Here is a 25,288-nt window from a genome sequence, read left to right as displayed (position 1 = left end):
CCCAGAAAGAAGGCAGTCCTGTGCAAGACAAAAAAATGGGGTCACCTGGAAAGGGAATAAACCAGATGTTCAGGAGAGAACTATAAGCCACTCAACCCAGAGTAGACATCTTTTAACTTGGCAACCAGCTGACAGACGTAGAGTCTCCATATGAAAGATGGAGATTTCTCGATATCAGTGTATATCACTATGCTATTATTATATATTCAGATCGCTATCTACTATAATAGTTTAATTACAAATTGCAATGCAGAAACTTTTAACAAAGTGTGCCACTTACAAAAAGAAAAAGAAATCTGTACATCAATAGGTATGTAGTCTTATACAGGTTGAAAAAAGCAGCATAGATAACAGATGTAATCTAAATGGAAAGAACAGTCTTCCATGTCACATTTACCATTGTTATGACATTACACCAACACCGACAGGGTTATTCACTAGAGTGAGAATTCAAAATTATATTTTAAAATGAAGGCCAAAGTAACTGGACTGGAAACAGTCAATTTCAAATATTTTTTACAGTTTGGTTATATTGGCCTTAAATTTTAACTCCTCTTTCAATTCTCACTTTAGTGAAAAAAAACCCTACCAGATATTCCCAGGTTCTCCTTCGAACTCGATCTCTGCCAAAAGCATAAGTTGATGACTTTGCTAGAAAGAAAAAGTTAACATAAAAGGCATTTTTTTATTTCAGAGACCCATCAATCTCCTGGTCAACTGGTAACACCATAGAATTACCATAAATATGCACCATGTGATGGAAGAGCCACTGCATCCGTGTTTTAGATCAGGATTTATATCCATCCACCAACCATCGAGATCCAAAGATCTCCATCATGCATGATGTAGAAGCTCAGCAGAGGAAGTAGAAGCACAAGAGGATAAATCAGCTAAGTCATAGCAGCAAGAATGCACACAAAAGGTTGTTATACATCAATTAACACGCTTGTTTATTGGAAAAAAAAGTGTAAAAGAACACCCATTACTGCCTGCTTTAAGTGCTTCTTCAAAATTACGATTCTCAATATTCTTTCACAAAGCTTCGGAGATAAAGAACACAATTAAAGTACCCACTGTTTATGGTGCAGCTTATTGAAGACAATCTGGGAGATACAGACAGAAATGTAAAATAAGAACAAACGTCCTGTAATAATTTTATTCTGATTGCACGTATGTATTTGTTAGTGAAACAAAGATGGGACAAAACAAACCATTGTATTCTAAAGCACCCAAGAAAACGACAAAGACAAGCTTGACTTCACACCGAGTACAACTTAGATACAACCTCATTTATGGCTCGAATTGCTTTTCACCCCGTGAAATGGCTTTTGCTGCAACGATATTTTGATTTAAAATCAAACGAGAATCATGCCAAATAGTGATGCTTGCTACTTGCTACAGATGGATATGCTAATGCACAGGATTGATAGTCTTACAAAGCCCTTATCCATTCAGTTCATGAGTTTAATAGACAGGGGTGTATAATCTGGGAAGCACATGATGCAGCTCATGACATACTGTCATGTCAGACCCCTTGGATGTGGGGGAAAAAACCTGAATTATAAAGAGTGCTCCAAAAATACTCCACATCAACTCATGGAAATAAATACCTGAGACAAAGAACAAAAAAAGCACCCTGTCAAGATGTTTAAACAGGAATCGAAATCTTGCAGAACAAAGCAGTCCCTTGTTTAACTTGACCCCTCTATATGATAGATATATTACACTCTTTTTTCCTTTTTGCCACAGATATGTGAAAATATGCTTGTCTGCATTTATTTTTTTTCTGAATATAGCAAGCAAATAGATGATGCCACATCAACAGGAAGAATATAAAAAATACTGATAGTTCATCAACAGTATTTATTAATGTCTATTGACCCAAATAATATGCTTAAGATATACTCAATGTATCACACAAGACACACCTTTGAACGGTAATTTCTCATTACTGGGAGAGCAAAAGGTGTACGGTGATTTTAGTTAAACTATGGAAATCCATGTAGCCTGGTGTCGGTGGCAGTTAGACATTAAATATGCCAGACAGCACTGTGCTATATTTTATCTTTTCTTTGCCAAGCAACAAAAAAAATATATATAAGGATTCTCTTTACGGAGTCAACGAAGGTTCCACCACCTAGATTTTTGTCATCACTCTATAAGTGAACTAGATGTGTCAACAAAATTAATCTCACTACTGTGCAGAGTAAGGGATATTCCATCATCGTGGCAATGGAGGCTTCAACACATTCATATAAAAGCATCTCAGTTAGCCTTTTTGATGAATGACTTCCATGTTCATGTACTAGCCAAATGGGTTTTGCATAAATAGTTTAAGAATATCAACCATTTGGCATGTTGCAATAAAATCAGGTCTTCTGCATCTCAGGATTTTAATCCAGGTCTTTGGAACACTATACTACCTCTTGCATAACATCGAAAACCAAACCTACGCTTCAGCATTATAATGCCACAATGGTCACTCTTTAATGATATAGAATAGAGCTCTATATCTAAAGGTTGAGTAGGGTCCACTATCCAGGGAGAATTCTGAAAGGCCAAAATCTGCCCCCCCAAAAAATCAAAAAACAAACAAAAAAAAAAAAAAAAAACCTATGTAGGTTCAGTCCAGTGAACCACATCTATAATAAGATCTAAAGTAAGAAAAAAAGTTTTTTTCCCCAAATTATAATTTATTATAAAAAATTGCACTGGTTATTTCGCTTCTGGAAGACCATCTTTTATGATTAGCACTACAAGAAAGATGTATCTCTAACCCAGAATTATGTACGCATTATATACGTTATAGTTTTGTTAATCAACAATTATTTTTCTAAATCATGGCTAAATTGTTGTACAATCAGCACAAATTTAGCTATGCCCTTGGTGTATGTAAATCTAAATAAAATTGATGTTTATCTAAAATAAAACAAATATTAAATAACATATAAAAACCACTGTATGAACAATTAATAAATTATTTTAAATTTTAAACTCATTTTAACACTTTGGAGCATTATAATACAACAGATCATCAGCAGCAAGATTGTTTCTGCAATTCAGAAGAGGTCCAAAAAAGCCTCTTAGACGCATCAATAGGAGATAAAAAATATTGGGACACATACTGGCCTCTACATAGCCTATTTCTACCTATAGATATGTCACTTCTGCAAGACCACTAACTCTAAATATTGAGGACAAACCTTATAAAACAAGGGAACATGGAAATGAGAGTACACCACATGACAAACATTTTTGGAACCTTCCCCTCATATTGAACATAAGTAAAGAAAAGAGGAGGGTTGGTGCTTCTTTTGTATATAACGTAGGAAAGCCAAATTTTCTGGTTTAGCTGTTTTGGAACATTTTCACATTATATTCCTTTTCAACACCTTTCTCTGAATTTAGCAAAGCTTTGAGAACCAGGGTTTTTGTCCAACCAATCTCTTGGAAATAGGCTTGGCTAGCAAAAAAGCAATGCATATTTTCAATTAAGGTGACAATTATATGACACAATGTTACCACTATAGATCAAGCAGCTCGCTAGCCGTAAGACCTATATTGTCCTCCGGTGAAACAAACGCACAAGCTCTGCCTGCTTGCTCCGATACACAGTGTCTACTTTCTCTTATTCCTTTGAGAGGAAGGATCAGGTGCAGCTTGAAGAACCAGCTCCAATGAGGCGAAATTGCAACTTTTAGTCACGTTAATTTCTTTCTTCAATTAAATGATTTCAGGTATGTCATTGGCATATTCAACTAGCACCTCAAGTCTGTTTAAATAAGCACTTTTTTCCAAGCTGATAAAGAGGGTTCTCCATCTTGCAAAAACATTACCTTCATAATTAACACAAGCAAATACTAAAGAAAATGGCATATAGGGTCATCTGTCACTTTCCTCTTGCTCTTCTCTTTTGTTAGATTTGCCTTTTTCATTAATTGAAAAAAAAATTGATGCAGCTACTTTTCCACATTTTTTGTTTCGCTGGCATCTTTGGGAATCTGAATGGACATTTCAAGAGCGTTGGGTTGTGGCTTCTCCTGTGGGAGTTGGGAATTTTCAGTTGACTCGGTGGACATCAGCGGAGCAGCAGCAACCTTAAAAATAAATAAAATATATGTTCATGTCATTTGCTCCATGTGATATATAGAACTTTTAAACCCTCTGAAAACACAACAAACAAATGTCAGGTGTAGTAAGTTTTCTAAAAAATTATATTATTATTATTATTATTAATAATATTGGCAGTACCTCGTTTTGCATACATCAGCATTTGGGGATTGGGCAATATGAATTTAATCACAAGCATCAGCCATTCTATTTTAAATCTACAGGGTGAGTGAAAATTCCTATAAGTCTTTAAATTTACTGTTTGACTTTGCTATACATCCATCCTGCTCCAAACGTTGCAGGTGTCAGAAACTGGTTGGATCCAACAGCAGAGAATCAGTCAACTCCACCAATAATACAATACTGTATGAAACAAGATATAGGAAGGCTGAGTCAGAGTTAGCTATTAATGGATCACTATAGGGCCAGGAAAACAAACTTGTTTTCCTGGCACTATGTAGTCCTTAGGTCCCCCCCACCCTCATGACCCCCCTCTCCCGCTGGGTTTTAACCCCTTCAGCCACTTACCTTTCTCCAGCGCAGGGCTCCCTCGGCGCTGGGGAGCTCTCCACCTCCTGCCGACGTCAGCGCCAAATGCGCATGCGCTTCAAATGCTGCGCGCATTCAAACCGCCCATAGGAAAGCATTACTCAATGCTTTCCTATGGACGTCAGGGTCTTCTCACTGTGATTTTCACAGTGAGAATCACGAAAGGGGCCTCTAGTGAGACCGCCACTAGAGGCTGGATTAACCCTCAGTGTAAATATAGCAGTTTCTTTGCAGGGTTAAAACTAGAGGGACCTGGCACCTAGACCACTTCATTGAGCTGAAGTGGTCTGGGTGCCTATAGTGGTCCTTTAAGTCTTTGGACTGCCGGGCTTAATGAAAATAAAGACCTTTGAGAGGTAACTGTAATGAAAAAAATATTCATAGGATAGCTGTGTTCTGGGGAAGGTACAAAACATTGAGGAGTCAAACCAGGTCAAGGATAACAGAAGTCAGTAGCAGCAAGAAATAAGTTGGGTCAAACATTGAATCAACAGGTAAATATAAGGAGCTAGAGGGCAAAAATCAACAAAAAGGTTACGATACTCTAATAAATGGCTTTTAATAGTGCACAGGGGTATCCAAAAAGTAGATCCCCAGATGTTTTAAAACTACATCTTCCATGATGCGTAGTCATTCTAAAAGCACTCTAAAGGCATGCAAAGCATCATGGGGATTGTAGTTCTACAACATCTGGGGAATTAACTCCTTGGCACCCCTTTTTAGTAGTCACGACTTTTAACTAACCCTAAATATGTTCACACACACAAACACATAACGATGTCACCATAAATATCCTAAATTGTTAAACTCAAACATAAGAACATACTATCTGAGTATGCAAGCTGTGAAAAAAATAGTTTAAAAAAAAAAAATCTATGGTAGCGATAATAGGCTGTATGCAATGGGTGCTGGTTAACTACAGTGGATATGGTGCATAGAGCCTTCCTTTAATTCAGCTTAATAAAATGTTACACGCACACAGTCTCATTTTTATTTTCCATTGATCCACCAAGGAGGGGGAGGCAACCGCAGCAAACCATTTGGCATGGTACATACCGGATCCTGCTGTGTAGTGCAATTTTCTTGTTCAGATTGTCCTGAATGTCCAGCTTGTTCTTGTAGTATCCCTCTTCTATCAAGCATGCTGCAATGAAGCAAAACATTCATTTCTCCAGAACGGCTTTTTGGATAGCAGAGATCCCATTACCATTAACATCCTTTGTAATACCTTTACATTTTTAACCCAATCTGTAATGCATGATTTCAAAAAAAAAGTTGTGAAAAAACTTACCATCAATTTGCTGCTATTAAATGAGAACGTAAAAAGTAAAGTTATAGCAAGGGTTTCTAGTGTTTGAGAGAATATTATATATTGCAAATTGTGTTTTACACTAAATGAGCATATTACACTTCCTGTGTCTTATATTAATTTCTAGGTCAAATGCGTTAGCATAAAAATAATAAAGTATGTTACTAATTGTAAAAAGGATGTGTACCAGGATTAGGAAAACTGCTTTAGTGAAGAACAATTTTTTCGTTTTAGTGAAAATTTTCAGATCACCTGAACCAAAATATTGGTTTAGAGGACAGAAGTTGTGTTGGGGAGCATTAAATGGGATTAAAGGGTCACGTCTCCCTCTGTAGGTAAAAAACAAATACTCTGATTTTTTTTTTTCTAATGCAATTACTGTTAAGCTTAGCATAGCAAGTTTTATTTGAAATGCATAACACAGGTAAGTCCACAAGCAAAACAAGCTCAAAATATGTTGTGTTAAGACTTCGTTTTTATTACCCAGAAAGCACCCTGTGCACTGTACTATTTTATTGCAGCATTTTGGGGTCAATTTATTATAATTTTTTTTCCTTTACTGGATAATAAATGCTAAGTTTAAATCAAGATGCTACAGTTTCATTTTGCTCATGGACACAGATATGGTACACGCTCCTTCTGCTTTGATTGAATTCCTCCGCTGGAGCCTAGAGACACGTGAAATCACTTCCAACATGTGTGGCAAGGTGAACGAAAATCTAGCTTAAGACCATCTAACCTACTGTGTAAGGACACATTTACTGAGGAGAACGTCTGCATAGTAACATTTAAAATGGCAAGGGCAAAATAGATTGAAACAAAGGACAAGGTAACATTTCAGAAGGAACAGGGATCATATTAATGTGGGTGATGATATAATTACAAATTAGCTCAATTGCAGGGTGAGAATAGGAGCTATCACTCAGTGATTTAGCTTGCGTGTGCAAAAATATCTAAGACACTGTACAAAGACATTTAGAAGCTTTTTACCCCATGAAGTGGCAGGGCCACCATCCCATCTGTGACAGTCCTGCATATTAGATATAACAAATGGGGCTTATTTTTTTTTTTATCTGCTTACCCGCTGGTGATTTAGGACCATTTTTATAATAATGCACATACCGTATATACTCGAGTATAAGCAGAGTTTTTCAGCACATTTTTTGTGCTGAAAAACCCCAACTCGGCTTATACTCGAGTCAATTGTCTGTATTATGGCAATGTGCATTGCCATAATACAGACTGGGGGCTGTGGGGGCTGCAGAGAGATGTTACTTACCTTTCCTGCAGCTCCTGTCAGCTCTCTCCTCCTCCACCGGTCTGTTCAGCTCTTCTGTCAGCTCACAGTGTAAATCTCGCGAGAGCCGCGGCTCTCGCGAGATTTACACTGTGAGCTGACAGAAGAGCTGAACAGACCGGTGGAGGAGGAGAGAGCTGACAGGAGCTGCAGGAAAGGTAAGTAACATCTCTCTGCAGCCCCCACAGCCCCCTCCTACACAGTGCCCATCCACTGGACCACCAGGGAAGGAGAGCCCCCCTCCCTGGCCAGCTAGCAAGCAGGGAGGGGGGACGAAAAAATGTATATATGTTAATAAAAAAATAAAAATAATAAAAAAAATGTAATGAAACAAAAAAAAATTTAAATAATAATAAAAAAATAAAAAATGCCCACCCCCCACCAAGGCTCTGCATCACACTCTGCATTACACACACACATACACACACACTGCACTCATACACACACACTGCATTCATACACACACACTGCACTCATACACACAGCATTCTCATACACACACACACTGCATTCTCATACACACACACACTGCATTCTCATACACACACACACTGCATTCTCATACACACACACACTGCATTCTCATACACACACACACTGCATTCTCATACACACACACTGCATTCTCATACACACACACTGCATTCTCATACACACACACTGCATTCTCATACACACACACTGCATTCTCATACAATTAATATAATTTTTTAAGGATCTAATTTTATTTAGAAATTTACCAGCAGCTGCTGCATTTCCCACCCTAGTCTTATACTCGAGTCAATAAGTTTTCCCAGTTTTTTGGGGTAAAATTAGGGGCCTAGGCTTATATTCGGGTCGGCTTATACTCTAGTATATACGGTATTTTAATTTGTATTTGAACTTCCCACATATACTGCAATGTTACACTAAAAAGTCTTGTCGAGTATGATGGTTTTCACAATTTTGAGAGTAAAATGCTATCCATATATTGTGCTAGCAAGGCAAAGATTTAATTTGATTTTTTAATCGACAATTTTTCATTATATTGGCATTTTTAACAATGCTATCATGCTGTCAATCATGCTGCAGGCAAGATTTGCAGCTAGAACGATTGTGCGTTCAATCAAAGAAAAAGACAAAAAAAGAACCAAAAATATCAATCAGTGTGAATTACGTAAACTACCAGAAAAGGCAACAAAAAATGGACAGTACCTCGGTTGCACAGGCCCACATAAAACTTCACAGCAGTTCTTCGCTAGATTACCATGACTGTATGGGTTTTGAACTCGGTTTTTGCCGGTCCAAGAGCCTTTTATCTGGAAAGAGATTATTAAACCGTTGCAGAAACTGAATCATGAAAATACTGCATGTTCTTGATAGCTAGCAAATGTAGATCATTGATTCTAGTCGATGTTTACAGCCCCACTGTAATGCGTGTTGCACACCACAATACCTATTATGGGGGTTGGATCCCAGGATTTGATACCCCCCATGTATCCCTTTTTTGAGTGACAGTTCCTATTTTGGGCCCAAGTCCATCTGCCACTCTTTTCTATCCTAATGTCCCTCTTTTCTAGGAGTTCCATATTGTTGTATATGTGTTTGAGTGTATAACAGTAACAATGATGTGTCTTAGAAATCACTATGTAAAAAAAAAGGATACATTGTTATTGTTCTAAATTACATTTAGAACTAGTAAGTCACCTGTAATTTCTCAGAAAGCTTCTTTCAACACCCCAATCTGATGTCATGGCAGGTGCGTGCGGTCCAATCAAAGGCTTCTCATACAGAAGCCTTTCATTGGACCATTTAGTGACTCAGAATGCATGCACATGCTCTGGGAAAGGGAGGTGGGAGGGCTCTAGTGAGGAAAGGGAGGGGAACAAATCCCCTTTACGTCTATTGCTAGCGTGCACTGACAACAGACGTTAAATATACACAGTATTGACATTGGAAGCACAGTTGTGCTGGGGATGCAACTTTCCACCGGTACAAAATTGATAATTACTCTGGATGTTATATGTTATTAGCTGTAAGACTGCACATCTAAACTCCTACCACCACGACCGCTTCATATAGCAGAAGTTGTCATAATGGTTGGAGTAACCCTTTAACCATTAATGACCAATGACAAACCATGTAATAAAATAACTTAAAGACTCATTGTTGCCGTCCTCTCCAGCGACAGGCGGGCGCTAATGCGCGGCAAGTGTTGCGCATGCATTAGACCTCCCATAGGAAAGCATTAAAGCAATGTTTTCCTATGGGGAAAAAAAAAATAAAAAATCGGACGCTGGATGTCATCATGCAAAGTGTGAGGACGTCCAGCATCAGATATCAGACCAAAGGACGGTTTCGATTCAGGAAGCGATTCTGGGAGACAGCCACTGGGGGCAGACTTAGAGCTGCAATGTGTTACATTGCAGCACTAAGTGCAAAAGGGACACTGCACCCAGACTACTTCAATTAGCTGAAGTGGTCTGGGTGCCCCAAGTGTCCCTTTAAACATGTTTTGAAATACTGACTAAAATTATCAGTCACATCCACAGCTGAGGAATGGCGGTATAAAAAAAATAAAAAAAAAATAAAAAAAAAAATAAGAGAAACTTACATAAACATGATTCTGGTGTATTTTGTGTCCTACTATATTAGAACCACTGGTAAAATACTGTAAGGGAAATGGGAGATTAATGTACTCACATCTTCATTTGTTGTTTGGTTCAAGGAAACCAAGAACGTGTGGAAGCCAGTAAGACCCACAACGGACCAGAGTGTGAAGAAACAGATAAACACTTCTAGAACAGTGAAGAATCTGTTAAGGAGTAATACGTCATTTTACGCCCAGAACACACCCAAAGCAATGCTGGCACACACTTCAAGTACAGCAAAATAATGTATCCTTGCAAAATGCAGTAGAGCAATAAAGAGTATTGTGAGTGGCATCCACAAGTGTAAAAGAATGTGTTTTGACAAGGTTTGGATCTAGAATTGAATAAATATTTTCCAACAATACCAATTAGAAAAAAAAATTTTAAGCACGATAACCATCCTATTTGCCAAAACCAATTAAAAAGATGCTTTGGGCATCACACAGATAATTACAAATATATAAACTTAACATGTACAATACAGCTACGAAGCGTCTGTTCATCTCCTATTCATTTTTAACAAGTGAACAAAAAGCTATTTGCTGTTCTGCCCATGTTTAAAGGACCACTCTAGGCACCCAGACCACTTCAGCCTGCTATGTTTATAAATGGGTTAATCAAGCCCTCAAATCCTCTAGTGGCTGTCTCACTGACAGCCGCTAGAGGCGCTTGTGTGATTCTCACTGTGAAAATCACAGTGAGAGCATGCGTCCATAGGAAAGCATTGATAATGCTTTCCTATGAGACCGGCTGAATGCGCGCGCAGCTCTTGCCGCGCGTGCGCATTCAGCCGAATGGGAGGAGAGGAGGAGGGTCGGAGGAGGAGAGCTCCCTGCCCGGCGCTGGAGAAAGGTAAGTTTTAACCCCTTTCCTCTCCCCAGAGCCAGGCGGGAGGGGGACCCTGAGGGTGGGGGCACCCTCAGGGCACTATAGTGGTCCTTTAAGTGTGTCCGATCCATTTATAAGGGGGATGTTTGAGCATGCAAGCAGGTCAATTGAAACTCTTCTTCCATCAATATGAATTTATATATTTTTTTTCTAAACAAACTGTGAGATTGCTATTATATGTTTGACTGATCAGAAAACACACATAAAATAAAGTATAGAGAAAGAGGAAGAATGTTGGAAAATGACAGAAAGACCTTTCCATTTCATTTATAATTTTCATCCGTCATTTGAGGCTCTGCTACTATATTAGTGCAGACATTGTCTTCCACGTGAAGTGGCTCTGCCATGTTTTGGATCCCACGGTTGAGAGCCAGTAGATCCATTTTTCAGTTCTCACTGATGCTTCTGGACCATTTTTTGACCATGGAACCAATTTCACGTATTTTTGATGGATTGTCTGTTCCACCGGGTTTTCTACCTAGGCGCCACAATCTTTAATTATCCAAGATGGCAACACTCAGAAATAGAATACTCTGCTTATAGTTGGACATGCACAAACACGCGCAACTAAACTAAAAGGAGCAGCGATACGCCTCTATAGGACACGACGCAGTGCTGGAGAGAGGCGAGTACACAGATTCTGGGCAGATAAAGTAGGAAAAAGACTTGGAGCTTGACTAAAGTTCCACACTTTGTATACGTTGGTCTTTTGTAGAACTAGCAGGCTGACAAAGTAGTACCTACTTTTCCTTATGTATATTTTGGAGAGAAAAAAAAAGTGGTATTTGAGACAAGACCTACAGATAGTAAGAAAGCTTATTAACGTTCAAAGTGTTCTTATACAGCACTAGAGTGAGTGGAAACAGATCTAATAATGACAAAGTAGAGGGTGCAAAAGGATATGTTCCTGGACTCTCTTTTATTGTGTTCAGAAAGCCAACTTGCAAAGTATCTGAAAAAGAGCATAAAGCAATATGAAAAATTAGACTTTGAAAATGCTTGACGTGGGAGCTGTAGCCCCAATATTCAGTACTTAAAATTGGTAAGTAAACTCACTCAGGGCAACGTAGACAATGTTGAAGGCAAAGATGTAAATGGTCAGTAGGGACAAGGACAGTATGAAGAGGTAGAAGTACCGGTAATTCCTCTTTCCTACGCAATTTCCAACCCACGGACAATGATGGTCAAAGCGCTCTGTGAATAAATGGCACAAGATTTTAGTAACTGTCATGGACACCAGTAAAAGGACATGTCTACATTTGGTGCTTAAAAAAAATAAAATAAAAACATTAATCAAGCTATATACCACCTAACATCAACGATAGCCTACTAATAGATATCACCTAGCTCTAGTGAGCTAAGTGTGTGTAAGGTCACTCAAAACTGAGAGAATCGCCGAGTGCTCTCAGCCACTAAATGTGGTCCTGCACAGCTGGGCTTCGTTCGAACACGGGAGCTTCTGGCAGCAGGTCGGTATGATGGGCACCTTGCAGGACCAAAGTAAGTTGCCATACTATTCTTAACCCCTTAAGGACCAAACTTCTGGAATAAAAGGGAATCATGACATGTCACACATGTCATGTGTCCTTAAGGGGTTAAATAGTGTGCTACCAAATCTAGAAAGACATCAGGGCCGTCCTGGCAGCAGGCTGTAGTGGTTATCATGCTAGGATTCCTTTAAAAGAACACTATAGTGTAAGGAATACAAAAATGTCCTGTTTAGTTTACCAGCCCCCTCAGAATGGAGATAAAAATAATTTTGCTCGCCTATTATCCCTCACTGTGCTGGTCTCGCAGCTCCAACCCCACTTCCACAGTCAAGATCATTAACGGACCACTATAGGCAATGAAGTGGCCTGGGTGCCAGGTCCCTCTAGTTTTAACCCTTCAGGAAAACTGCTATGGTTCACTGAGGGTTAATCTAGCCTCTAGTAGCTCTCACTGACAGCCGCTAGAGGCGCTTCCGCGATTCTCACTGGATGTCCATAGGAAAACATTGAGTGATGCTTTCCTATGGGCGGTTTGAATGCACACGCAGCTCTTGCCACGCATGCGCATTCGGAGCTGATGTCGGCAGAGGGAGGAGAGTTCCCCAGCGCCGAGGGAGCCCAGGCCTGGAGAAAGGTAAGTGGCTGAAGGGGTTTTAACCCCTTCAACCCAGCGGGAGGGGGGCCTTGAGGGTGGGGGGGGGACCTAATGACCCTATAGTGCCAGGAAAACGAGTTAGTTTTCCTGGCACTATAGTCAGGGCCGGTGCTAGGATTTTTAGTCACACAGGCGAAGATGCATTTTGGCGCCCCCAACCCTCATTTAAAAAAAAAAAAAAATGCATCTTCACCTGTGTGTCTTTCCTCCCAAGCCACAGGCATCATTTTTCAGTCACACAGTCAAAGTCATACAGGTACACTGTCATACAAAGACAGCAATAATCATACAGAGACATACAGACACATACAGTCAGAGACATACAAGCAGAGACATACATGCATACAAAGACATACATGCATACAGAGGCATACCGTCATACAGACGCATACATACATACAGACAGGCATACAGAAACATACATACAAAGACATTCAGGCACATACATACAGACATACATGCATAAAGAAACATACATACAGAGACATACAGGCATGCAGACACATACATACAGGCATACAAAGACATACACACATACAGATACATGCATGCATACAGAGACATAACGACATACAGACACATACATATAGACAGGCATACAGACACATACATACAGAGGCATACCGTCATACAGAGGCATACATATAGACAGGCATACAGACACATACATACATACATACAGACAGAGGCATACCGTCATACAGAGGCATACCGTCATACAGACACATACATACATACAGAAACATGCATACACACACATACGTAGATACAGAGACATAAAGGCATACAGTTACATACATGCATACAGAGACATATATACAGACATTCAGAGACAAACATACATCCAGTTACATACATGCATGCATACAGAGACATACAGAAACATACGTACAAGACATACAGGCATACAGACACATACATACAGAGGCATACCGTCATACAGAGGCATACATATAGACAGGCATACAGACACATACATACATACATACAGAGGCATACCGTCATACAGAGGCATACCGTCATACAGACACATACATACATACAGAAACATGCATACAAAGACATACAGGCATACAGAGACACACAGACACACACATACGTAGATACAGAGACATAAAGGCATACAGTTACATACATGCATACAGAGACATATATACAGACATTCAGAGACAAACATACATCCAGTTACATACATGCATGCATACAGAGACATACAGAAACATACGTACAAGACATACAGGCATACGGACACATACATACATATAGAGGCATACCGTCATACAGATACATACATACAGACAGGCATACAGAAAAATACATACTCACACACACACACACTGACAGACACACATACTCACATGCGCACACACACACTGACATACTCACACACACCGACAGACACTCACTCACACACAAACTCATAGACACACTGACAGACACACATACTGACAGACACACACACACACACACTGACAGACACACACACACACACACACTGACAGACACACACACACACACACACTGACAGACACACACACACTCACAGACACATATACACACTCACACACACCGACAGACACACTCACTCACACTCACTCACACAGTAATTCATAAAGTAATTAATAATAAATTAAATTTAAATTTCCCACCCAGCCTCCCTACCTGGAGTGCTGGCGTGGGTCTCTCATTGGTGGTCCAGTGAGGCTGCTGGGAGGCGTGCGGCTGAAGTTGATTAGGAGGCGGCGAGGGAGCTCTCTGATCTCTCTGACCGGCTCCCTCGCAGGCTGTTTTCTGATGCCGCGGGAGCCGGAATATGACGTCATATTCCGGCTACCGTGGCATCAGCAAAAGGCGCGCGAGGGAGCCGGTCAGAGAGATCAGAGAGCTCCCTCGCCGCCTCCTAATGAACTTCAGCCGCACGCCTCCCAGCAGCTCCGGGGCTCCAGGAGGTGACCAGGCAGGAGGGAGCACTTCCCTCCTGCCGGTCACTGGAATTTTGCGCCCCCAGAGCCGGTGCGCCCTAAGGCGGCCGCCTGTTGGACGCGCCGGCCCTGACTATAGTGCTCCTTTAATCTTGATGATGGCTAATTCCCATTAGGATAGCATTAGGAGACTATTGCACATGCACTGCAAAACACCACACTGCGCCAGTGAGCATCTCCTCAAAGTTAAGCCTTAAATCAATTATTCTCTATGAGGAATGTTCAGCGTCTCCATGCAGAGTTGTGCAGCACCTCTAGTGGCCGGCTGAGTGACTGCACCTAGAGGTGATATTAGGCAGCAATGTAAACACAGCCTTTACCCTGAAAAGGCAGCGTTTATATTGAAAAGCCTGCAGGGACAAGTTATAGATACTAGAACCACTACATTGAGCTGTAGTTGTTCTGGTGACTGTACTGTCCTTTTAAACAATGATAGACAGACTTGAAAGTACTTACATACATACATACATATATAAACACACACCTTCTTCATGGAATATCTTAAAGTTAAACATTTGCTTCTTGTAACGGACACTTTCCGTTGACGGATGCTCCTAGCGCTTCCTGAGGACTCCAAGCACTGCAGCAGACACCACAACCACCGCAGACTCCACAACCGCCGTAGCTTAACTGGAGTCTCGACGTCTTCCTTCCACCCTGTATGAACCTCCAGCATCCAGGACCGTGTGGGAAAGACCTCTCCTCCAAGGAGAGCGTAACAGGAGCAAGCTCTCAATAGAGCTAAGTGATTAAAGCTCAAGGGAGTATGCAGCGCATAGCAATCCCCAGTGTGAATATAGCTGTCCCCTCCAATCACGAGACAAGACTACGTGTTGAGGGTCAAGAAGAACTCTGGTTTAATGACACACACTCTGCTTTTATGCAGTGCTCCCCTGCAAGGGAGACGCCCACAGGCAATTATACATTAACCAACCAGATAACGGTTACATCGCACAGATTCCCTCCCCTCTGCTTGGGAGATAATGGAGTTTCTTACTGTATCTACTCAATTATCTCCAAGCTGAAAAATCATACTTTTTATAATTTTTTATAACTCCCTGATTTTACATCACATACGAATATTTCTCTGATCAGCATAACTTGGGGAGCAACATATGTAAAAATCACATGAATCCGTCCAGGGGTTAAAAAGTTAGGTTGAGGTTCCTTTATTATCACTTGCAAGCATGGCTTTTCCTTCCCAGACTAGTTCCCACTGGTCTGGCAGTGTCCCTGGGAAAACGCCCTGCTGGAGAACAATGGAGCTGGGGGAGGGGAAGAGCCTCACCTTCCCAGGGATTCAAAGGTGAAGAAAAAGTGTCCAAAAAGTTTCCATGTGTCCATACACGGTTTTTAAAAGGGCCAGCACCATACAATAAAAGTCCATAAGCCCAAATACAGTGCTTAAAGAGCAATACATCCCAGGGCCATAGTCGCAGGGCAGGAGGCTAGCAATCAGTCCTCTCCAATGCCCAGTGGCAAATGGCAGTTTGTCACACTTCTCTTAATTTAAAATATAAAATATAAACCAATGTGTGATTTGATGATGTATCACATTATCTGTCCTACTCGCTTTGCTAAGTGAAGAAAATAGTGATTTCTTTTGTAGCAATGTTGAGTACAATAAACATCATATCATTTTACATTGATTAGTTATGTTACACAGAAATCAATTCAGCTCTGAGAGATACCATAAAACGTGTTACATCCATAACATAGTCACACCACGTGCTAAACTGTTCAATGGACTTAGAGACATTTATATAATATTAATAATTTGCACCTTAGAGGCTTGCAATCAATATTTACTCTAACCTGTTTGCAAATATAGTTCTATTCATAGATAGAAGATATACCACAGCTGCTGAAAACTCTGAATACCAATGTAAAGAAGTCAATTCACTTAGTGGAAAAGCACCTGTTCTTGTTTATCATTAATATGGTTAATATTAATAAAATATCACTGCACTCACCGGAGGGGTAACATCTTGCCAGATCTGAAATGGTGGAACAGGTTTTGGAGATATAATTTGTAGGTCAGTAGGTGGTGTTTGGACCTTGGCATACCAGCTTGGCACATATCCTCAAGACAGTGGTTTATACCAGAAGATACCACACTAATCTAACCTTACTATATGTTGTGCTATTTTGTTATGTGCTGTCTATTCCGAGTGGCTCCATAGATTTTTTTTTCCAAACTGTTGTCTGGTGAGTACTTTTATGTTATACTTAACATAAGTAACATGCGCCCTTCAGGCTCTCACTAGCGGTAATGTTTGACTGGATTTCTGGTATTTCACAGATTATACACAGTATATACAGTTATTGGATTTATTAATCTCCCTAGCAAGCAGGAGCGATCTTCATTCAATAATTCTCAACAAATGACATAACTTCATAGCTGGAAAAAGGTTGAAGTATTGTATTATTTGTCCTAAAAGCTTGAATCCCCTGGTTAATTCCTGACCATTTACAGTTTAGGAAATAACTCTAGATTACGTCTAAATTTACATGACCTAAAGTGGGGAATTGCATATACATTCCTAGTGTATAATATTTTGGGCTGCATGAAATAAGCATCAATGCCACATTTATCCTACTTTAACAGCAAACATGTTAAGAGTTATCTGAAAAATAGGACAAATGGTACAAGAGTTCTAAAAGCTGAGGTTATTTCCCATGATGCTGAGTAATGCAGAATAAAAGATCCCACAGATAAGGTTATTCACTAACAAAAGAGATGCTTGGAAATAACTGCAAAATATTAGGCATAAATGGCAGAGAATTACCGTATATACTCGAGTATAAGCCGACCCAAATATAAGCCGAGGCCCCTAATTTTACCCAAAAAAACTGGGAAAACTTATTGACTCGAGTATAAGACTAGGGTGAGAAATGCAGCAGCTACTGGTAAATTTCTAAATAAAATTAGATCCTAAAAAAAATATATTAATTGAATATTTATTTACAGTGTGTGTATAATGAATGCAGTGTGTGTGTGTGCAGCGTGAGTGTATGAGTGCAGCGTGAGTGTATGAGTGCAGCGTGAGTGTGTGAATGCAGCGTGAGTGTGTGAATGCAGCGTGAGTGTGTGAATGCAGCGTGTGTGTGTGAATGCAGCGTGTGTATGTGAATGCAGCGTGTGTATGTGAATGCAGCGTGTGTATGTGAATGCAGCGTGTGTATGTGAATGCAGCGTGTGTATGTGAATGCAGCGTGTGTATATGAATGCAGCGTGTGTGTATGTGAATGCAGCGTGTGTATATGAATGCAGCGTGTGTATATGAATGCAGCGTGTGTGTATGAGTGCAGTGTGTGTGTGTGTGTGTGTGTGTGTGTGTGTGGCAGAGCCTTGGTGGGGGATGGGCAATTTTTTTTAAATTATTATTTATTATTATTTTTATTTATTTAATTTAATTATTATTTTTGTATTATTATTTAATTATACATTTTTTTTTATTATTACTAACTTGTGTAAGTCCTGATGTGAATTGGAAAACAAAAATAGCTACTTGTGCCAGGAGCACACATATTCTAAACTCCCTACTGGGATTGTCTCTAAAACAAGTCGTTGAGGAGCCAACTCGTAAAGAGGCCATACTAGATTTAGTGTTAACAAATGGAGATTTGGTATCAGATATTACTGTAGGTGAAAGTTTAGGATCCAGTGATCATCAGTCAGTGTGGTTTAATATAAGAACAGTGACTGAGTCACACCACACAAAAACAAAAGTTTTAGACTTTAGAAAAACAGACTTTTCTAAAATTAGAATATGTGTAAAGGAGTCATTATCAGACTGGAGCAATTTAAATGGAGTCCAAAAGAAATGGGATTATTTAAAAGTTGCACTACTGAAGGCAACAGAAAATTGCATTAGGCTTGTCAGTAAAAGCAAAAAATTCAAGAAACCACTGTGGTACTCCGCAGATGTGGCCAAAATAGTAAAAAAACAAAAAGTTAGCATTTAGTAATTATAAAAAAACCCAGAGTGAGGAAGACAGAATGACCTATAAGATTAGGCAGAAAGAGGCTAAACAAGTTATAAGAGCTTCCAAATCACACACAGAAGAGAAAATAGCACAGTCAGTAAAAAAGGGGGACAAAACTTTTTTTAGATATATAAATGAGAAAAGAAAAGTAAAACAAGGATTAGTCAGATTAAAAACAAAAGAAGGAAGGTATGTAGATGAGGATAAAGGTCTAGCTGACTGCCTCAATGAATATTTTTGTTCGGTATTTACAGATGAAAATGAAGGAAAGGGACCTCAGTTAAGAAAAAGGATAAATGAGTCATTTATTACACGTGGGTTTACAGAGGAAGAGGTTCTATTTCAACTGTCAAAAGTAAAGACAAATAAGTCAATGGGACCTGATGTAATACACCCAAAGCTATTAAAAGAGCTTAGTGGTGTTCTAGCAAAACCATTAACAGATTTATTTAACCAATCATTGATAACAGAAGTAGTCCCAGAAGATTGGAAGTTAGCGAATGTTGTGCCCATTCACAAGAAAGGTAATAGGGAGGAGTCGGGCAACTATAGGCCAGTAAGCCTTACTTCAGTAGTGGGGAAAGTGATGGAAACCATGTTAAAGGATAGGATTGTTGAACATCTAAAAACACATGGATTTCAAGATCAGAGACAACATGGGTTTACTTCAGGGAGATCATGCCAAACTAATCTTATTGATTTTTTTGATTGAGTAACTAAAATTATAGATCAGGGTGGTGCAGTAGACATTGCTTACCTAGATTTCAGTAAGGCTTTTCACACTGTTGCACATAGAAGGCTTATCAATAAACTACAATCTTTGAGTTTGGATTCCAATATTGTTGAATGGGTAAGGCAGTGGCTGAGTGACAGGCAACAGAGGGTTGTAGTCAATGGAGTATATTCGAAGCTTGGGCTTGTCACCAGTGGGGTACCTCAGGGATCTGTACTTGGACCCATTCTCTTTAATATTTTTATTAGTGATATTGCAGAAGGTCTTGATGGTAAGGTGTGTCTTTTTGCGGATGATACTAAGATATGTAACAGGGTTGATGTTCCAGGAGGGATAAGCCAAATGGAAAATGATTTAGGTAAACTAGAAAAATGGTCAGAGTTGTGGCAACTGACATTTAATGTGGATAAGTGCAAGATAATGCATCTTGGACGTAAAAACCCAAGGGCAGAGTACAGAATATTTGATAGAGTCCTAACCTCAACATCTGAGGAAAGGGATTTAGGGGTGATTATTTCTGATGACTTAAAGGTAGGCAGACAATGTAATAGAGCAGCAGGAAATGCTAGCAGAATGCTTGGTTGTATAGGGAGAGGTATTAGCAGTAGAAAGAGGGAAGTGCTCATGCCATTGTACAGAACACTGGTGAGACCTCACTTGGAGTACTGTACACAGTACTGGAGACCCTATCTTCAGAAGGATATTGATACCTTAGAGAGAGTTCAAAGAAGGGCTACTAAACTGGTTCATGGATTGCAGGATAAAACTTACCAGGAAAGGTTAAAGGATCTTAACATGTATAGCTTGGAGGAAAGACGAGACAGGGGGGATATGATAGAAACATTTAAATACATAAAGGGAATCAACACAGTAAAGGAGGAGACTATATTTAAAAGAAGAAAAACTACCACAACAAGAGGACATAGTCTTAAATTAGAGGGACAAAGGTTTAAAAATAATATCAGGAAGTATTACTTTACTGAGAGGGTAGTGGATGCATGGAATAGCCTTCCTGCTGAAGTGGTAGAGGTTAACACAGTAAAGGAGTTTAAGCATGCGTGGGATAGGCATAAGGCTATCCTAACTATAAGATAAGCCCAGGGACTAATGAAAGTATTTAGAAAACTGGGCAGACTAGATGGGCCGAATGGTTCTTATCTGCCGTCACATTCTATGTTTCTAATGATTTTTCTTTTCGTCCCCCCGACCTGCTTGATACATGGCAGGGAGGGGGGCTCCTTCCCTGGTGGTCCAGTGGGGGGAGAGGGGGGCTGGCAGAGCTGTAACTTACCTGTCCTGCAGGACAGGTAAGTTACAGCTCTGCCAGCCCCCCTCTCCCACAGTCTGTATTATGGCAATGCAAATTGCCATAATACAGACTATTGACTCGAGTATAAGCCGAGTTGGGGTTTTTTAGCACAAAAAATGTGCTAAAAAACTCGGCTTATACTCGAGTATATACGGTAAATACAGTTGCAGAATTTTTACAATTCAGTAATACTGGCTTCAAATTTTATATTTTTCAAGCAATAATGACAACTGGATTGTTCGTCACCCTAGGAAATCAAATATAATATTATATTTATATATTTTTTTATATTTATATTAGATATTGTAGCTGTATTAGTCCAGTGATGCAAATGTACAATAACAGATGAAATACATCCAGTTATAATCAAAATTATTCAACCCGCATTGCAAATCAAATTTATTGTCAAAATGTACAGACTTTCAGCTGTTTGCAATGAACAAATCAAACAGAAGCAATTGAAATATCTGAACACGATGCACAATGGATGTTTGCCTTCTCCAGTCTCAAAATTACTCAACCACCTTAATGGACCACTATAGTGCCAGGAAAACACTCGTTTTCCTGGCACTACAGGGTCTCTAGGTCCCCCCCACCCTCTGGGTCCCCCTCCCGCCGGCTCTCGGGGGTGGAAGGGGTTAATCCTTTACCTTTTCCCCCCGCTGGGCTCCCTCGGTGCAGGGATCTCTCCTCCTCCTTTTCGGCGTCATCGGCTGAATGCGCGGCAAGAGCCACGCACGCATTCAGCCAGTCTGGCATTAAGCTGAAGTGGTCTGGGTGCCTATAGTGGTCCTTTAATAGAATCCCTCACAACGGTACAAATATGCAAAACAGGTGTTGTCTCAAGCACATCTGATGCAACTAATCAAGGGCTTCATTAGTTGCACCAGGTGTGCTTGAAATACCTGAACTGACTAAGAGTTTGTTGAGTGTCACATTTGACTGCATGTTAGAAATAAGTCAAAAGAATGGTCCACAAAATTGAGAAGAGAAGAGAAGAGATGATCACCCTTCACACACAAGAAACAGGATATAAAAAGATAGCGAAGGCACTGAATGTTCCTAAAGACACCATTGGAAGCATAATTGGCAAGTTCAAAGTTGAAGAAACAACAAGGAAGTGTAGTTATACTACATGGACAGAGCATGTAGTATCAAGGGCTGCAACTAGATTTCTGAAAAAGGAGGTTGTGAAAACCATCGATGGACGATGGACGCAAGATGGATTCATTGAAGTGTCAGGAAATCCTAGGAGAAAACGTCATGCTATCTGTGAGGAAGCTGAAGCTTTGGCAACAAGACAATGATCCCAAGCATACCTCAAATTCCACCTAGGGTTGGTTGCAGAATAAGTACTGGAAAATTATACAGTGGCCATCACATTCAAATGACTTAAGCCCCATAGAAAATCTCTGGTGGGATGTGAAAAAGGTGGTTGCAGCACGCAAACCCAAGAATATTACTAAAACAGGAGACCATTGCCTGTCAGAAGCTGGTGTCAGGTTATGCATCACACTTGCAGCAAGTCACAACAGCAAAAGGGTGCTGTACCAAGATGCTTGTCATGAAGGGGTTGAATCATTTTGAAACTGGAGAAGTCATTTTAAATTGCATTCTCAGTTGAATATAGAGAAACGACTTGAAGCAAGTGCTGTGTTGAGCTCTTTCAATTGCTTTTGTTTGATTTGTTCATTGCACACAGCTGAAAGTCTGTAGATTTTTATCAAACTTTATTTTCAATGAGGGTTGAATAACTTTAATTACAACTGTATCTTGTAATACCTTTTTTATTGGACTAACATAATGTTGGAATGATAAGCATTTGGGAGAACCATCCCTTCTAGACTTTCCGAGCAATGACAACACATAGAATTCAACCTTGAGTTGTGACAATGGGGTTAAAGCGACAAAAGTGCAGTTAATACATTGGTCTGACAGAAAATAGACAACATTCTCACCGGGGGGTCATAAATATTTTGTGTAAGGACAGAGTGAGAGGTAGAGTGAGAAAACAAAAAAATCAGGGTTTGTTACTAGAAGAGTAGAGTTAAAGGAAGAAAGAAAATAATGTATGTACTCACATCAAAGAATCCATAATATGCAGGTATATCTCAAATAATCTATATTAAAGGTTAGGGTGAATGTAAAAGGGTTATACGGAATAAGTCCTGTAGCGATGCTTTCGAGGGAGAGGTTAGCCATCTTCTCTGACTAGTGTGTGTAACAAGGAAGAGGAGAGGCTTATTTAAAATTAATGTGGGACCTGGCGATGGAGAATCAAGAATCAGGCACCATAATTTCTCCAATCCATTGAAGTGGGTATGGTGCCTTCAGTGTCATTCATTCACTTGCTAGGAACTGATCAGGGAATATTTGGTTAAAATAGCTAAACAAACATGTTCTAATTAGACGATTGGCAATTTTGGCTATAAATGTGCAAATCTACAGTCAAGTCCAAACAATTTACAGTTGAGTAAATATATCTGTAAATCTATGGTGGAATTGAAATATGAATTTGCAGAATTTACATTAAAATTACAGAATTGGAATGATTACCCAGCTAAATGATATTACCATATTGTTGGTTTTAAATAAAACTTGGATAATTCACTTTTATAGAATAAACCCCTATGCAGTAAGACAAGAAGGCAGAACATCTCACTGTACCACTGAAATCAATAGAGGCCATGTGGATTGACCCTATTATTACACCCGCCATCCATGACTCACCCACGCAATTATCGCAGATACTGCAGTGCGAAGCCCGAGGAGGACGGAAGATTTTGCATGTGTAGCAATATTTCAACTTCACAATCTGATTGTTGATTTGGACATTTTTTATACGGGGTGGCGGACGCTGACCCTGTGGCACATTTCCATTGGCCGCCTCTGAAAAAACACAAAAAAATAAAAAATATTAAGAAATATTATTAAAACCAACAACTATAGTTTAACTATTTTACATCCATAGGAAGGGGTTTTAGAACTACGCTTGCATCATGGTAAATGTATTTTCAAGCTCAGCCTTCACACTGAACGGCTAACAATTAAAAGGGATTGTTACTATATTGTTAGTTGATTCAATATTATCGTACATCACTTGATTGTACATATTTTTTGCATTTATCAGTAGCAGACAGCAACCAATGACAAAGGAGTTAAACACGTGCATATGCCGCTCTTTTATATGAGTTTAGAAAGTTTGGGGGTTTATCCAGGAATTGCAGAAATAATTCAATTTAAAGGAACAACAAAGGGTGAGGAATACAAACATATATTCTTGGCCATATAGTGTTAAACCACCATCTAGCCTTCCTGGCCCCCATTTGCCCCCTAAATATAGCAAAATCTTACTTTTATTCCAGTCTGCTGTTGCTGCTGGCTATGACCCTGATCTGCCTGCTTGGCTGACATCATCAGAAGTGATTCTCTCAGCCAATTACAATGCTTTCACATAGGAAAGCACTGGGTTGGCTAAGACTTTTAAGAAGGCTGATTAGGGGCAGAGACAGCACAAGTCAAACACAGCCCTGATAAATCAGCATCTCCACATAGAGAAGCATTGAACCAATGCATCTCTATGAGGAAAATTCAGTGTCTTGATGCAGAGGGTGGAGACACTGAATGGCAGTACTGCATAGTGTGGAGCACTGCCCCAGGAAGCACCTCTAGTAGCCACCCGAGGAAAGGCCACTGGAGCTATCCCTAAGCAGTAATGTAAACAATGCCTTTTCTCTGAAAAAACTGTGTTTACTGCAAAAAGGCTAAAGGGAATTATATACTCACCAGAACAAATATAATAAGCTGCAGTTGTTCTGGTGACTATAGTGTCCCTTTAAAATGTTTGTCCAAAACAGCAAAACAGGATAAGTTCTCCAAATCAACCTTTGTTTCAGTTCAGCTACTTTGACCTAAAATTTGAATTTAAGTTTAAATTCACTTTGGGTTCTTTGCAATTCATGCTTTAGTTAATAACAATGTTTATGTTTATTTAGTCTGAGTTTGTTTACTGCTCCTGTATACAACATCCTTGTCATTTTTTCCAGGCTGGTCTAATTTTTCCCATCTTGATTGTCAAACCACCTCATCTCACTCTTACCTAAACATCTTTTTGTATGAATGTATCAAAGTGGTGCATAAATTGTGATTAAAGATAGACATATGTCCGCATAAAATATATATACTTTTTTTGTTGTAGGTTTGCTGACAAAACAAAATGACAAGGGTTCTTAGGACCCAAATTAATGACACTGGAGCCAATGCCCCCCTCCTTCTAGGTGCACAATCAGTGGGGCCCTGTTACTAAGCAGTGATCACTGGAACCACCTCGTAGCCAGGTGGCAACA

At 39.7% G+C, this 25,288-nt stretch overlaps 1 protein-coding gene across 5 annotated transcripts in view; it reads right to left on the bottom strand.

Annotated features, from left to right (window-relative positions):
• Positions 1-935: 935 nt before the first annotated feature.
• The window catches only part of ZDHHC9 (zinc finger DHHC-type palmitoyltransferase 9), a 70,394-nt gene continuing 46,041 nt past the window's right edge, over positions 936-25,288 (bottom strand). For all 5 annotated transcript variants that reach the window (XM_063431870.1, XM_063431873.1, XM_063431871.1 and 2 more), the window contains 7 exons: positions 23,673-23,831; positions 11,840-11,977; positions 11,689-11,735; positions 9,948-10,052; positions 8,460-8,563; positions 5,716-5,803; positions 936-4,097 (listed from right to left, as the gene is read on the bottom strand). In XM_063431870.1, coding sequence (XP_063287940.1) covers positions 3,960-4,097; positions 5,716-5,803; positions 8,460-8,563; positions 9,948-10,052; positions 11,689-11,735; positions 11,840-11,977; positions 23,673-23,831 — 779 coding nt within the window. In that variant the 3' untranslated portion in view covers positions 936-3,959. The remainder of the gene's footprint in view (positions 4,098-5,715; positions 5,804-8,459; positions 8,564-9,947; positions 10,053-11,688; positions 11,736-11,839; positions 11,978-23,672; positions 23,832-25,288) is intronic.

The sequence above is a fragment of the Pelobates fuscus genome, chromosome 9 (genome assembly GCF_036172605.1).
Source record: "Pelobates fuscus isolate aPelFus1 chromosome 9, aPelFus1.pri, whole genome shotgun sequence".
Lineage (NCBI taxonomy): Eukaryota > Metazoa > Chordata > Amphibia > Anura > Pelobatidae > Pelobates > Pelobates fuscus.
Note: the sequence above shows the minus strand (reverse complement) of the source record. Positions and strands in the feature narration are given on the sequence as shown.